We start from the raw sequence: 16,093 nt of genomic DNA, 5'->3' as shown, positions 1-16,093 counted from the left end.
AGGCTGACAAAGGACTGCTGATGCTGTTGGATTCTGACCTCCCTACACTCGAAATGAAATTTTTGGAGCTACAGAAGTCCAAATGGCGCGCTCTCAATTGCGTTGGAAAGTAGACATCCAGGGCTTTTCAGCAATATATAATAGCTCATACTTTATCCGAGTTTAGATGACGCAAACTGGCATTTAACGCCACCTTTCTGCTCTATTCTGGCGTTATACGCCAGAAACAAGTTGCAAAGCAGAGTTTAACGCCAGAAACAAGTTACAAACTGGCGTTCAACTTCAAGGAAGACCTCTACACATGAAAGCTTCAATGCTTAGCGCAAGCACACACCAAGTGGGCTCAGAAATGGATTTCTGCATCATTTACTTCATTTTGTAACCCTAGTAACTAGTTTAGTATAAATAGAACTTTTTACTATTGTACTAGGGGTCTTTTTCCCTAATTTCGAATTTATATTCCATTTGAGGAGGCTGGCCATTCGGCCATGCCTGGACCTTCATCACTTATGTATTTTCAACGGTGGAGTTTCTACACACCATAGATAAAGGTGTGGAGCCTGCTGTTCCTCGAGTATTAATGCAAAGTACTGTTGTTCTTCTATTCAATTCATGCTTATTCTTATTCTAAGATATTCATTCGCACACAAGAACCTGATGAATGTGATGATTATGTGACACTCATCACCATTCTCACTCATGAACGCGTGATTGACAACCACTTCCGTTCTACATGAAAACAAGCTTGAATGTGTATCTCTTGGATTCCTGGTCCATGCATTTGATTGCCTCTCCTGACAACAGAGCCTTCAATTCCTTGCGATCAGAGTCTTCGTGGTATAAGCTAGAATCCATTGACAGCATTCTTGAGATCCGAAAAGTCTAAACCTTGTCTGTGATATTCCGAGTAGGATCTGGGATGGGATGACTGTGACGAGCTTCAAACTCGCGACTGTAGGGCATGGTGACAGATGCAAAAGGATAGTAAATCCTATTCCTACATGATCGAGAACCAACAACTGATGATTAGCCATGTGGGAAACTGTAGAGGACCTTTTTCACTGAGAGGATGAGAAGTAGCCATTGTCAACGGTGACGCCTTACATACAGCTTGCCATAGAAAGGAGTATGAAGGATTGGATGAAGGAAGTAGGAAAGCAGAGATTCAAAAGGAATAACGCATCTCCATACGTTTATCTGAAATTCCCACCAATGAATTACATAAGTATCTCTATCTTTATTTTATGTTTATTTATATTTTAATTATTAAAACTCCATAACCATTTGAATCCACCTGACTGAGATTTACAAGGTGACTATAGCTTGCTTCAAGCTGACAATCTCCGTGGGATCGACCCTTACTCACGTAAGGTTTATTACTTGGATGACCCAATGCACTTGCTGGTTAGTTGTGTGAAGTTGTGAAAAAGAGTTGAGATTACAATTGTGCATACCAAGTTGTTGGCGCCATTCAGATCACAATTTCGTGCACCAGTAGCCGTAGCCCAGAAAGCGTAGCCGACTAAGCAATTCAATTCCATTTACATCAGAACCAATTCACCTCACCACCAAACCAAATTCTCTCTTCTCTCTCATCCCTCTCTTCTAACACTCACATGAAATCTCAGAAGAAAAGAAAGAAAAAAAAGGAAAGCTCTGAGCTATGGTGAAATCAAAGAACAAAAGGGAGTTACCAAATCCAAGCAAGAAGAAAAAGTCAAAGAGGATAGGGCTAAAGGCAAGATCACATTCGAAGGACAAATCACAAAAAGGAGTTTTCACATTTGTGCTTCATTGAAGATTGGTGAAGAAATCTTCTCCTTGCATGCACAGAAGTGGAAAGTTGAAGATATTGAAGATGGTGACAATCTGCTATGAATCAACAATCAAGAATCAAACTTGGGACAAAGCAAGATTGAAGGGTTCAGATTCAGGAAGCAATTTAAAAAAGGTTGAAAGAGAAAATAAAAGGTAAGGATGCATATATGATTCAGTAACTACCTCTACTCTATCTCTCTTCTGTGACGTCGTTACTACTTCTAATTTTTTAGAGAAGAAGTCAAACATGTGCTGAAGCAAGGTTTCAAGCTTTGGAAGCTTCACTCCTCTATTAAAGGGGTAAACGGCCAAGGATTGAGATAAGGAGTGAGAGCATAATGTTTGGGTTCTTATAGCTTGCAAAGCTATTACCATTCTTCTCCTTCATGGTTCTCATTGAATATCTTATTTTCTCAATCTAGTTTTGTTTTTAATGGTAAAAGGCATAACAGTGAAGTTAATAAGAAAAAGTCATTAAGTGAAAAAAGACAAGAGAATTAAACTTGGAGAAAAAGCCAATGTTTATTTAAGAAATCTTTTGTAAATTTTTCTGTTATGTTGTCATGATCTTGATGGGATTTTCTTGCAAGTTGGGTGAGCACTTTGCTATTGAAAGCTAGGGTGAGTTCTTAGTCAAATCTGGTTTGGGTTAGAAGCTGAATTTGTCTCAAATAGAATTGGGTAGAATTCTAGGAAAATTAGAGTTTGTAATCTTGTTCAAAGATAGTGAAATTTCGACATTATTGTGATGGAGATTGGATGTAGGCTACATTGCATTGAGTAGCTGAACTATGATATATTTTTGTGTCACTTCTCTTTCTCTTCTCTATTTCTGGTTCTGCATTTAAGAGACAAAATAAAATTATCTCCTGATTATTCTATCTTGCTATACTTCACAGTAATACACCTTGCACATAATTCTGTTTTGACTCTTCCTTCGATGCGAGACAAAATATAATAATCTCTTATCTTTCACCTGAGGCAGCACTCCAGAATTCAGAAGTTTCATCCAACTCTAAGATTAGTCAAGCAACATAAAAAGAGTCCAAAATTCAATCCCCTTCTCTTAGCCACTGATATCCATCAAATTGGATCTTTCAATTTTTTTATGCAACAAGTAAAATAAATCACTCACCTCACTTAAATATATAAAGAAAAACATGCATAAAGCAATTGAAAAATTTTATTCCTAAAAAATGATCAAATTATGTCACAAAAAGTGTTTAAATAAACTCCTAATAAATTAGCCTTAATATGGGTAAAATCTTTCTAGAATAAAATATAAAATATAAAATTAAATAAAAGATATGACTCTAAAATTAATTCGATTAATTTAAATTATATTTAATTTTATTAGATGAAATTAGATTTGATTTAAATTTAAACTCTTAAAGATATGATAACCAATATAAACCAAATTTAATATTATTAGATTATATTAAATTTGATTTAAATTTTAAACTCTTAAAAATACTACTAAACAAATTAAAGCCAAATCAAATATTTTGGCAAATCTTATTAACAAATCAAACTGAAATATAGCCTAAATAATTTTGAAATTAATGCTAAATTTGCTCATTCTAATGAACCAAAAAAGCACTTTTAGACATCTTATTATCTTCCTGACTTAACCTAATGGTCTTGTCCTTTCTCCCTTAATTAACAATTAATGTATTTTCTAATGTATGAGCATTGCTAAGTTTCCAAAACTCTCTTTGATCTTCTTTATACATGCTCTAGTGATGGGACATTTCAGAAGTGTAAAATCTCTATTTTAGCCTTTAAACTTAGGATGTTCAAATTGTCCTTTTTAGCATGTATCATTCTTTCCTTTCTCAAAAAATTATTTTTCGATTTGTATCTATATCAAAAGAAGAAAAATTAGATACATTAAACCTAGTTGGATCATAATACTTGTTAAGAAAATTATTCTTGTTAAAATTGTGCTTGATAAGTTCCAATAAATTCAAACTCAATCTCATAGTTCAAAGACCATATTTTAGTAACTCTTCTTTACTCTTTGAATAGAGGTCAAGATCTTTTTTGTTAATTATGTCATAAACCTTCATTTGTATAAATCTAGTATTTTTTATTTTGCTTTCACTATCTAAAATAACATCACTTAAAGATAAAGGCATCATAATCAAAATAGTGGAACAGTTAAAATCATTCACAAATTCAAAAAAATAACTAATAGAATTATAAATTATATTTTTATAAAAAAGCTCAATGTCTAACAAATAATTATCTAGATCATTCTTAATATGTAAGATATGATAATCAAAATAACTAGTATATATTAACACATAATCAATCTCTTTTAAAAATAACTCAGCAATATGTGTAAAATTTATAATATTATGATATGCAATTAAAATTATCATCATACCAATGCTCTCTACAATAAGAATAATATTATAATTATATTTTTAGCCCTAGGTAAATTAAGCAAAAAATTCTTAGAAATATCAAGTCATATATGAGTAGAAATAAGCAAAAGAATGTACAATATATTTGACAATATTTAAGATTCAACTTGTTTACATGCAGTACAATTAGAATAAATTCCTTCAATACTCTTACATCTATAAGACCAATAAAAATATATAAATAACAAATCTAATATTCTTTTTATTCTACTATGGTACTTTAAAACAATATTCTCACAAGCAACATATGTAGAATGAAAATAAGATTTAATTGCATAAAAATTCTTCATAAATCAAATACAAACAAGTTAAGAGTAAGAATAGTGATTAAATCATACTTTTTGAAGAACTCATTAGTAACCACATTCTCATTATTTTGTCTAATCACATATGAAAAATAATCAAACAAGTTGATTCACTTTGCATGTCTCTTATTTAAAATTATTTGAATTATCAAATGCAAAACATAGAACACCTTCTCATATTTTGATTACTTGAGACTTGATTCATGTAACTACTCACTAAAGTATACAATTTGTTTTTTTTTTCTCTTTCCATTCGCATTAAAACTTTCAAATTCACTAGTAAATCTATAAAATCTTAAATATCTAACATATAAAAACTAGACAATTCATTGTTCATTTCAATATGAGTGATTAGAGACTCTTTGAACTTCAATGACACTAATGTACTCTTATTTAAAGTATAATTTTTTAGATATCTCTCACAATTGTGTTTGTTATTCTTAGTTTCTTTTTTTCATTGACTCCTCTCTTTCATTATTCTCTTTTTTTTTTCCGAAATTCTCATTTTCACTCAAAACACTCACTATTTTTCTCATTTTTTCTTTTTTTTCTCTCTTGTTGACCATTTTAAAAATTTTTGTACCTTTAATTCCTCTAAATATATATCTTCATTTGTAATATACTCAACAAATTTTTTCACAACTGACGTTAAAGAAGAACTCTTTTTTTGTCAATCTATATGATTTTTTTTAAATCTGCAACTTTAAATTTTGTCTTATTTTCAAATTTTGTCTTATTTTCAAACTTTACTCTTTTAAAAATCCTTATAAAATTAGGATTTGAAAATTTCAAGTTAACATAAGTTGTTGCTGCTTCTCTACTTTAATGGTCAAATTGACAAGATTCTTCATTGTTTTACAATGGTGAAATTCGATTTCATCAGTAATTTCTTTGTTTAATCCAACAAGAAATCGTCCCAAAAGAACTTCAAGATCCTTTTCAATATTAACATTGGTCATCAAATTTAATAACTCATTGTGGTACTCTACTATAAATTTTTATCTTTGTTTCAATTTACGAAACTTTTCAAAATAAATTTGTACTATAATGATGGCACAAACTGATTCTTCATAATTTTCTTAAGCTTCTACTAAGTGCAAATTGTCTTCTTTTTTTCTACCTTCTTCTTAATCTTCCTAATCTATTCCACCAAATACGAACATCGTAAAAAATTTGATTTTATCAATCTAACCTTCCTTTTCTCAAAAAGATTGCAACATGCAAAAATAAATTCTACATTCTTTTTCATTTGAAATAAATTTTAGCATTATTTTTTCCTTGAAAAGTAAGAATTTATATCTTGAAAATTATTTTCTCATATGGGATTCCTTCGCCGTCATTATTACCATCCTCAATCCTCGTTGATTCTAATTTTGAAACCTTAAAAAAATAATAAAGATCTCACAATACAGTTCTCACATGTTTTTTTTTTAAATAAAAAACTCAACATAGTAACGTGGAGCATTTAGAAAGTCCAGTGTTACAATACAAACACTAAATAAAAACCGTAGTTATCTCTCATATTGCCATCAACAACTAGACGGAACAAAGCCAATCCACTCTTTGTAGCTCCTAATCGACTTGGTAATAACTTCCGCAACGCATGTTTCTTAATTTCTGAAAATTCTGGCATTTCTTTCCAACCACGTATTCCAAATGATAGCAAAAAAAAAACTAATCTGTCACTTGTTACGTTCGACTTTTCTTCTAGGAGTTTCTGTCCAACTCTCAAAGTGTTGCTTAATAGTTCTTGGAATAGACCAAAATTTATTATAGGCGTATAACCAAGTACACCACACCTGCCACGTGAACTCACAGCCAATGAATAAGTGAAAATCATTCTCAATTTTTTTTTTATATAAAATACAAATCATATCCCTGTAATCAATAATGCCCAATCTAATCAATCTTTCCTTAGTATTGACCCTACCAACTAATACAAACCAGGTGAATAGCTCAACTCTTGATGGTACTAGTCCTCTCCATATAGATCTAATGAAACTATAACTCGTAATGTCCTCCAGGAGAGTCTCAGCCTACAAAGCTTGCACAAATGAGTTAGTAGAGTAAACTCCTGATCTATCAAATTTCCATACTATTCTATCCTCCTTCTCACTTGTTAACCTGACAGATTGTAGAACTCCATGAAGTCGGTTAGGATACTCGAGTTTTTACTCAATTTATGACTTTTTTTTCTCTTTTGATCTCATTACTCTTGTCTTTTTTCACTCTTGGATTGCTTTAAACAAGATGCACTTTAGAAATTAAAAAAAAAAAAGAGGAACCAAACTAAGATAATCTAAATGATAGAAACTTTGGAGTTTGTCTAAAATGAGCACAATAATTATGTGTTTATTTAATGTGCCACATTTATATAGACCATTAGATTTTATTAGAAGAAAATCAAAGGCTAATATAAAAGAAGAGCATTGATGGACTCTAATAAATACAGAATATTCTAGTATATAAATAAATGCTATAAATGACAATAATTTAATACACAATATTTTAAATGATAACAGAATCTTTTATTTTTAAATAATTAAATATAAAACATATAATACAAAAATATGAGTATTCTTTATTTATTAAGGTTAATTATTATACAAAAAAAATTTATAATATGAAAAAAATATATTAAAATAATAAAAGTATATAATTAGGGTAATTAGTTAAGACGTTGGGGTTTAGTATATTTAGCAACATAGGTCGTTTATGGTTTCAACTAAGTCCACATACATAAAAGCTACTTTTGACCTTTGGACGAGAGAGTCATTTTCATTATTTTTGTGCCAAAATTATTAGACTAAATTGGCATTAAATCTCAAAAAGCCAAAAATCTAACTACTATAGCCCAAAACCTATGGCCCAGTAACACAAACACTCAATCCTGCCCAAACTATTACCTAATCTAAACATTTCATTTATTCTAATTAACAAATTTAGCACAAACGAATAACGGAATCACGGAGACGCTCCTTTACTATGGTCGCATATTCACAACCACGTGTCGTATTCCAACAACAACACATATAGTCTGCATGAGATGATGACTATTGCGGTAGGCACCACAGAACTTCCCTTATAATTTGTCTTCTATCATAATTATATATGTATATATGTGAATAAATTGATCTTACCCAAATTCAAATTCAGCTTATTTAATATATTAAATAATTATAATAATATAATAACATTAAAATCAAAAGATTTTTTGTCATATTAGTCCTTGAAAGATAAAACGTAAGTCAAATTGGTCCTTCCGATAGTTAGATGATGACGTATCACGTTAAGTACCACGTGGCATGATGATGTGGTAGGTTATTTAATGCTACGCATCACAAGATGATTGGTTGACGTGTCAAGTCAGCGACACCTAGCATGCAGCGTGTCACTTGACATGTAAAAAAGTTATTTATAATAAAAGTAGTCTCTAAAAGTCCAATGTAAGTCATTTTTATTCCTAAAATTTTAAAAATCAATCAATTAGTCCTTATATAAATTTTTTAATTTTTTCTTCATAATATTAAATTTAAAAAATTTTTTTTTGTATTATTTTTAATATTATTTTTTAGACTTTAATAAGCAAAATTTTAATATTTACAAAAATTATATAATTATCTATCTTAAAAAAAATTAATTATAAGATGGTCATACTTTAGTTAAAATGTTAATTCTCATGGAGTTAAATTAACTCAAATTAAAATTAAACATCTAATTAAATGTGTCACGTCATAGAGACTAATTTACATGTTGTTTTAGAGAAAATTTGGTAAAATTTACCTATATATATAAATTTAGTCGAGTTAGAGAATAAAAAATTTAACTAAAACAATAAAAAATACTGAAAATAATAAAAAATAAAAAATGATCTTATTATAAATATATAACTATAAAGATTATATATATGAAACTATAAATGTTAAATTTAAAAAATAATTTTAAATTATTATCTACTTAATATTACTATAAAATAAATATGAATAAAAAAGATTAGAGAACAGAGCCATGAGATAATATATATATTAAAGTCTAAAGAATAAAAGAATATATATCAATTATATATCAGTCCCTATTACATACACACATATGATATATATACATAGTTGATACATATTATTTATTCAATTTTTCTAAAAAAAATTAAAAAAGAATATTTTCATGTGTTATATATAATATAATATTTTTAACAAAAGTATTTAGTTAATAAGTATTGAATATAATAATCTAATTATTTATCAAGAAATATAACCAAAATTTTTCAATTCTAACCTAAAATAATATAATACAACATAACATCCAAACACCGTATTATTAACATCCAATTATATAACACATTAACATCTTAAAAAAATTAATATTGGGGTGTTATTAAATTCCACATACAGCACCTAAAACAATTATCTAAAAAAATTAAGACAAATAACAATAAGTCAAGTTTGTGCAAAACAAGCAAACAAAAGAGCTAAACTATTAGATCTCCATTAGTGTCGAAACCCTATATATCTATGTCTCGTCAAGATGTTAAAGTGGTGAAGCCCTCTCTCTCCCTTCTTGGAGTTTTACTCGACGTTTTTGTGCAATAATTACGTCAAAGGCCTCCTTTCAAATTGTTTCACGCTAGAAACTTCAAATGATTTTGGATATGAGATTGGGTAATTGTGCGAGTATGTTTTGACTTTTGAGTGTGATTCTATTTAGATTTATAAAATTTTTTTTGCATAATAATTAATCATAATGAATAAAAAATACATATTTTTTGTATTTATATATTTTATATTTAATTATTTAAGAATAAAAGATTCTGTTGTCATTTAAAGTATTGTGTATTAAATTGTTGTTATTTAAAATATTTATTTATGTAATAGGATATTCTATATTTATTAGAGTCAATCAATACTCTTTTTTTATATTAGCTTTTGATTTTTATCTAATAAAATCTAATAGTCTATATAGATGTGGCACATTCAATAAGCACACAATTGTTGTGCTCATTTTAGATATACCCGAAACTTTGAATTTGACTTAGCCCAATGATAAAGGTTTTGAATTTAATTTAGCTCAACAAACAAAGTAAATCACTCATCTCACTTGAATACACATAAAAAAAATGTATATAAAGCAACTGAAAAATTTTATTTCTAAAAAAATTGATCAAATTATATCACAAAAAATGTTTAAATAGATTCCTAAGAAATTAGCTATAATGTGGATTAAACCTTTCTAGAATAAAATATAACATCTGAAATTAAATAAAAGATATGATTCTAAAATTAACTCTATTTGAAGTATTAGATGAGATCAGATTTGATATAAATATAAATTTAAATTTCTAAAATATGATAACCAATTTAAACCAAATTTAATTTTATTAGAGTATATCATATTTGATTTAAATTTTAAACTTCTAAAACTATTACTAAACAAATCAAAATCAAATAAGATCTTTTGACAAATCTTAATAACAAATCGAACCAAAATATGGACTAAATAATTTTGAAATTAATACTAAATTTGTTCTTTCTAATAAACTTGAAAAGCAATCTTAGATTGTGTGCTCCTGATTTAGTCTAATGAGCTTTGTCCTTTCTCCTTTGATTAACAATTTGATGTATTTCATTATGTATGAGTACTGCCAAATTTCTAAAACTCTCATTGAACTTCTTTTCATGTGTTTTAGTGATGAGACTTTTTAGACCTTTTAAAAGTGTAAAATTTTTATTATGTCCCTTTGTCTTACAATATTTAAATTGTCCTCTAAACATGTATCATATTTAGTTATATTTTTTTTCTTCAAATATAAAGATATTTTTTAAAGAGTAATAAAATAAATAGGTTCATAAAACAAAAATAAACTAATAAGCTATGTCTTCAAACAATTCATGCATAAAAAAGTATTGTGTAAAAGTGGGAGTACGTATTCCTCATCTAGCGTCCGACACTTTGCTAGGTTTTACTGTGCCGCCTTCATGGTTACACCTTTTTTTGTCTTTTCTTCGTCAAACTCTTTTTCATCTTCTTCTACTTTCTTTTCTTAATTTCTTTTCCACTTAGCTCCCTAATTTTCGTTTTCTTTCCCAATTCATTCCTCTTTTAATTCATTCTATTTTCTAATTCACTCGTTCCATATATCTTATTTCTCTTTGGAATCATTAAATACCAATTCTGATTTTCTCTACACCATGAGCAACAAATCAAAGACTCATAACCCTCATATAATTGTTATGACGGAGGGTGCCAGCCTTCAAGTGGCACCCAAAGAAATATGAAACTACTCTCGTAGAATTGTCGGAATTTGGGGAGACCCCTGACAATCCACAATCTTAAAGGAATTTGCAAATCCTACTCCCCCGAGGTTGGTTTTATATGTGAAACAAAAAATCAATCTCGACAAGTTGAAGGAAAACTAAGATCTTGTGGTTTCAAAGAATGGTTTATTGTGGATCCGGATGGATTATCAGGGGGTTTGGCAATGGCATGGATGGATGGTTGCACTGTTCAGATTTTACAGTATGGTAGATTCTTCATTGCGGCATCAGTTCTGACAGCTGGTTCTAATGATCCCTATGGTGTTCTAGGTGTTTATCTCAGTTCAAATGATCAATATAGAATGGCTCAATTTGTGGAATTAACTTCAATCACCCAACAGTTCGATGGTAAGGTTGTGTTAATAGGGGATTTTAATGCCATTTCTAATCAATTGGAGAAAGAAGGTGGGGGTGCTAAATCTCCTTCTTCTATTGAAACCTTTAACAGTTTTATTGATGATAATTCCATGATTGATATTGGTATGGTCGGAAGACCATTCACTTGGTCAAATAGACGGAGGGGTGATGAGTTGATACAGGAAAGATTAGACCGATTCCTGGTAGGAGTTGATTGCCAGCAACTCTATTCCAATGCAACGGTTCTTAGACTGTCAGAATCAGGCTCGGATCACGCCCCTCTTCTCTTAAACTCTAATTCGAGAACTGAGAGATCTAAACACCGATTCAAATTCCAAGAAAGATGGTGTTCCAATGATGAAATAAAGCAAATTGTTAGAGAGGTTTGGTATGAACAGATTGATGATTAAGCCATGTATATCCTAACTCAAAAAATAAAGCGTTGTCGGCATAAGATTGTCAGATGGCAGCAAGAACACAGATCTAATTCGAAGGTGGAGATTGATTTACTACAGTCGGAATTAGAGAAACTTTGTTTAGCAGGAATTCATGGAGGCAACATCATTTTAGAAATAGAGGACAAACTTGAAAAAGCATTGCAAAATGAGTTATCTTATTGGAAAGATAAGTCTAGAGTCAAATGGCTCAAATCTGGTGATCAGAATATAGCTTTCTTCCATCAGAAATTTAGAAATCGAACCCGAAGAAATAGAATTTGGCAACTAAATGGCAGTGATGGTGAAGTGACTACTTCAAATGCTGGTATTGCTTCTGTGGCTGAATCTTATTTCAAGGACATCTTTTCCTCCACTTGTCATGAGAACCATGAACCTCTGTTTACTGATTTTGAACCTAAGGTTACAGCTCACATGAACCGTAGGCTTCAAAGACCAGTGACTATGGAGGAAGTGAAACACGCAACATTTAGCATTCATCCTCAAAGTGCTCTAGGAGATTATGGTATGACAGCAAAATTTTTTCAAAGCTTCTGGAACATACTTAATGGTGATGTGTTTCGAGCAGTTAAGAGCTTCTTTTCTGGGGGCAGAATCTTGAAGGGTTTTAACCACACTCAAATCTGTCTTATTCCCAAGATTTTTGATGCTAAAGATATGACTCAGGTAAGACCAATAAGCCTATCTTCAGTCTTTTACAAGATTATCTCCAAAGTATTTGTACATAGGCTTCAGGTTATGATGAATAGACTAATTAGCCCTACGCAGAGTGCTTTTATGAAAGGCAGATTAATCTTTGATAATATCCTAATTGCTCACGAGTGTATGCATTACTTGAAGAACAAAAAAAGGGGACTCAAAAATGAAATGGCGCTAAAATTAGATATGAGTAAGGCATATGATAGGGTGGAATGGCACTTTCTTTGGTTTATATTGGAGAAGTTTGGTTTTGACTTCCGGTGGATCATGTGGATTCGAGAATTAGGGACAACTGTTTCTTATTCTGTTATTGTGGAAGGACAACCTTATGGTTTCTTCAAACCAAATAGAGGTATTCGACAAGGAGATCCTCTATCCCCCCTATCTTTTTCTTTTCTGTGCAGAAGGTCTCTCCTTCTTGCTACACAAGGCAGAACAAAACAGACTAATTCAGGGTCTTCAGATACATAGGCGATGTTCCAAGGTCAACCACCTCCTGTTTGCTGATGATTCCATCTTATTCTGTAAGGCTAATCCTGAAGCATGTTCAAATATCCTGCATTTATTGAATTTTTATGAAAGCATCAGTGGCCAGAGGATAAATCTTAATAAATCTGCTGTATTCTTTAGCCACAACACTCCCTCCACTACTCATACACTACTGGTTAACTCTATGAATATTAATCATATTGGGGCGCAGGATAAATACCTTGGTTTGCCTTCTACAGTCTCTAAATCGAAAAAGGCTTCTTTTAGTATGATCAAAGAAAAGATTCAGAAAAGAATCCAAGGGTAGAAGCGCAATCTTCTTTTGTCAGGTGGTAGACACGTATTGCTTAAGGCAGTGGGAGAAGCTATTCCTATTTATACATTGTCTTGCTTCAAGTTGCCTGATGGTTTAATTTTGAAAATTCACTCTCTACTTTCTCAGTTCTGGTGGGGACAAAAAGGATTTGAAAGGCGAATGGTTTGGATTAGTTGGGACATTATGACTCGCCCACGAAAAGAAGGAGGCCTTAGATTTAAAGATCTCAGAATCCAAAATCTGGTACTTTTAGGCAAACAGTTTTGGCGACTTCTAATACAGCCTACTTCCTTATTATCCAAAATCCTAAGAAGTAAATACTTTAGCAATGGTAATGCTATAACGGCAGAATTGGAGTCTTACCTTCTTGGGGATGGAGGAGCATATTGGAAGGCCGAAAGATTGTTGAAAAAGGTCTTAATTGGGCTGTGGGTACTAGTGAAAATATCCGAACCTTTGAGGATCCTTGGCTGCCTCCTCCGTATCCTTTAATGATTTCTGACATGCCAAATAGGCAGGCTATTTCTGAGTTGGTTCCAAGAGTTAAAGATCTAATTATTGAAGATAGAAATTGGAATCAGAATCTCATTCAAGAATTATTTTCCCAAGACGTTGCAAACAGGATTTTGTCAGTTAAAATTCAGCAGAATAGGGACAAATTACAATGGAATTTGAACAAATCCAAGCAATATGATACAACTTCAGGTTACAGAATTGGCTATTTATTTTACCATCCGCCTCTAGAGCTTTGCCCTAATTATATGCAGTAGAAAAAGTCGTAGATTGATCTATGGAAGTTGAACTTGCCTCACAAAATTAAGCTATTTATCTGGAAAGCTCTCCGTGGCCGACTTCTGGTGCTTGCTCAGATTCATCACCGCATTCCATCTATATCACCAATATGCCCCTGCTGTCATGAAGCAACGGAAACAGTCACTCATTGTTTGATCGATCGCTCTAGAATTAAAGACGTATAGTCTCAGAGTTATCTTTGTGACTGTCTTTTCCCTCAGAGTTCTAATGACTTTTGGACATGGTGGACTGCATCAACAGAGATATTTAACCCGTTGAAGAATGCTGACCGTAATCCTCAATTGCTTGCCATCGTTTGCTGGAATTGCTGGAAAGCTCGCAACTAGTTGATCTTTGAATGTTCTACTTTTATGCCGTCTAGCATCCTAGCAAGCTCTGTCAAGTTGCTCCGTGAAATCCAAAGAACTCCCAGTTTAGGTTGTCATCTCCATGAGGCAAGCTCTTAGTTGCATTCAATTTGATTTACCATTCTTTTTTCTTTAAGATTTTTCTTCGTTTTTCGACTACGCACGATTGGATGAATATCTTCAGTGTAATGTTTTTAGAAAATCCCCACCTTTTATTATACTGTCCTGTTTTTAGACATCTTTATATTTTATTTTTTTGATAATTAATGAAATATAACCTACTATCTTTGAAAAAAAAAAGTTTTCAAACAATTCAAGTTAAACCAAAGAACTTTTAAACAAGTGAATTTAAATTCATATTTTATTGGTAAACCAACTAACAAAATGGCCTTTCAACAAAATTAAAAATCAATGCACCTACCCATAGAAATCACCCTCACCTAACACAGGCAACCGAACCAAGGGGCAATATAGTCAAGCCACTCAATATAAACTAGAAAAGCGAACCTACCAATACGGTAAGACCGCGCTCCTGAATTTTCAGCTTTGGAAGCTCCGAATCTCAAAACATTGCAACTTCGATTGTGGCACAGCAACCAAAGCCAAGCCAGGTACCAACAAAACGACATTGCCCTCCGTGCCGTTTACTCTCAGAGAGAGAGAGAGAGAGAGAGAGAGAGAGAGAACATATCCCTCATTCCACTACGCGTGTTTCTGTCTCTGTTTCAGGCGCTGTCCCTGACAACCAAAGCGCCGTTAACCACCATATCAACGGCAACAACAAGAAAAAGAAGCGGTTTTTTTTGTTGCAGTGGAGAGAGAGAGAGAGAGAGAGAGAGAGATGGGGAGCAGTAGTGCAGCACCGAACTTGGAAGATGTTCCCTCCATGGATCTTATGACGGAGCTCCTCCGTCGTTTCAAGTGTTCCGCTAAGCCTGATAAGCGTCTCATTCTCATTGGTATAACTCTTTCTTTCTCCCTTTGTTTAGCTTCAGATCCGAAATTTCCATAACGTGTACCACAAAATTCTATGCTTTTTGGTGTCTCCGTACAAAAATAAACAAAAAGTTAGCGGCTTTGGAATTTTGTTGTTGCGGATGTTAGGGTTCATTCCTGTTATTCCATGAGCTACTGAATGTCTGCTATTTTGTTTTGTTTTGTTCTGTTTTAAGGGTGGAAAGTGAAAAGAAAAGAATTTGTTTCTTGTTCTGATTTGATGCGAAAAAACAATGGAGATTTGACTAATGTTCAGTTTATAATTGATGATGGAGATTCTTTACCATGATAAGTATTCTGTTCATCTATTATTATGGCACCATTGCATTGTATAATCCATGTAGTCAACCACACCAGTGATACAAGGTTTAGTTCTTTTTCATGTGTGGTTGTCAATGCTTTTAATTTCATTCTTTGATTCGGACTTGTGGTTTTAGGAGCATGCTCTTATTGTAATTATAAGATTTTATCTATTTAATTTTGTCATTTGGATACACTTCTCTGCACTGTGAATCTACATGCATATATTTGTTGGAGGTTTTTTATCTGTTCGGGAAGTGTGTGACATTCTCTTATGTATATAATGATTGTCTTCTCTTGGTAGAGATAGCACAATATATCAGTTGGCGTGGAATCCTTTTATCTCTTCTTTGTGTACTTCAGTTTTTGTTTATGGTCGAGGGAATCAACTTTTCTTAAACTAACAATCGGTCAATACATTAGTGGATGAGTAAAGATTAAGGATTTGAATTGTTATTTTA

General features: G+C 31.7%; 1 protein-coding gene across 1 annotated transcript in view; it reads left to right on the top strand.

Annotated features, from left to right (window-relative positions):
- The first annotated feature begins 14,844 nt into the window (after positions 1-14,844).
- The window catches only part of LOC107489662 (adenylate kinase 4), a 4,223-nt gene continuing 2,974 nt past the window's right edge, over positions 14,845-16,093 (top strand). The window contains exon 1 of the mRNA XM_052254838.1: positions 14,845-15,295. Within this exon, the coding sequence (XP_052110798.1) occupies positions 15,178-15,295 (118 nt within the window). The 5' untranslated portion in view covers positions 14,845-15,177. The remainder of the gene's footprint in view (positions 15,296-16,093) is intronic.

The sequence above is a fragment of the Arachis duranensis genome, chromosome 1, assembly GCF_000817695.3.
Source record: "Arachis duranensis cultivar V14167 chromosome 1, aradu.V14167.gnm2.J7QH, whole genome shotgun sequence".
Lineage (NCBI taxonomy): Eukaryota > Viridiplantae > Streptophyta > Magnoliopsida > Fabales > Fabaceae > Arachis > Arachis duranensis.
Note: the sequence above shows the minus strand (reverse complement) of the source record. Positions and strands in the feature narration are given on the sequence as shown.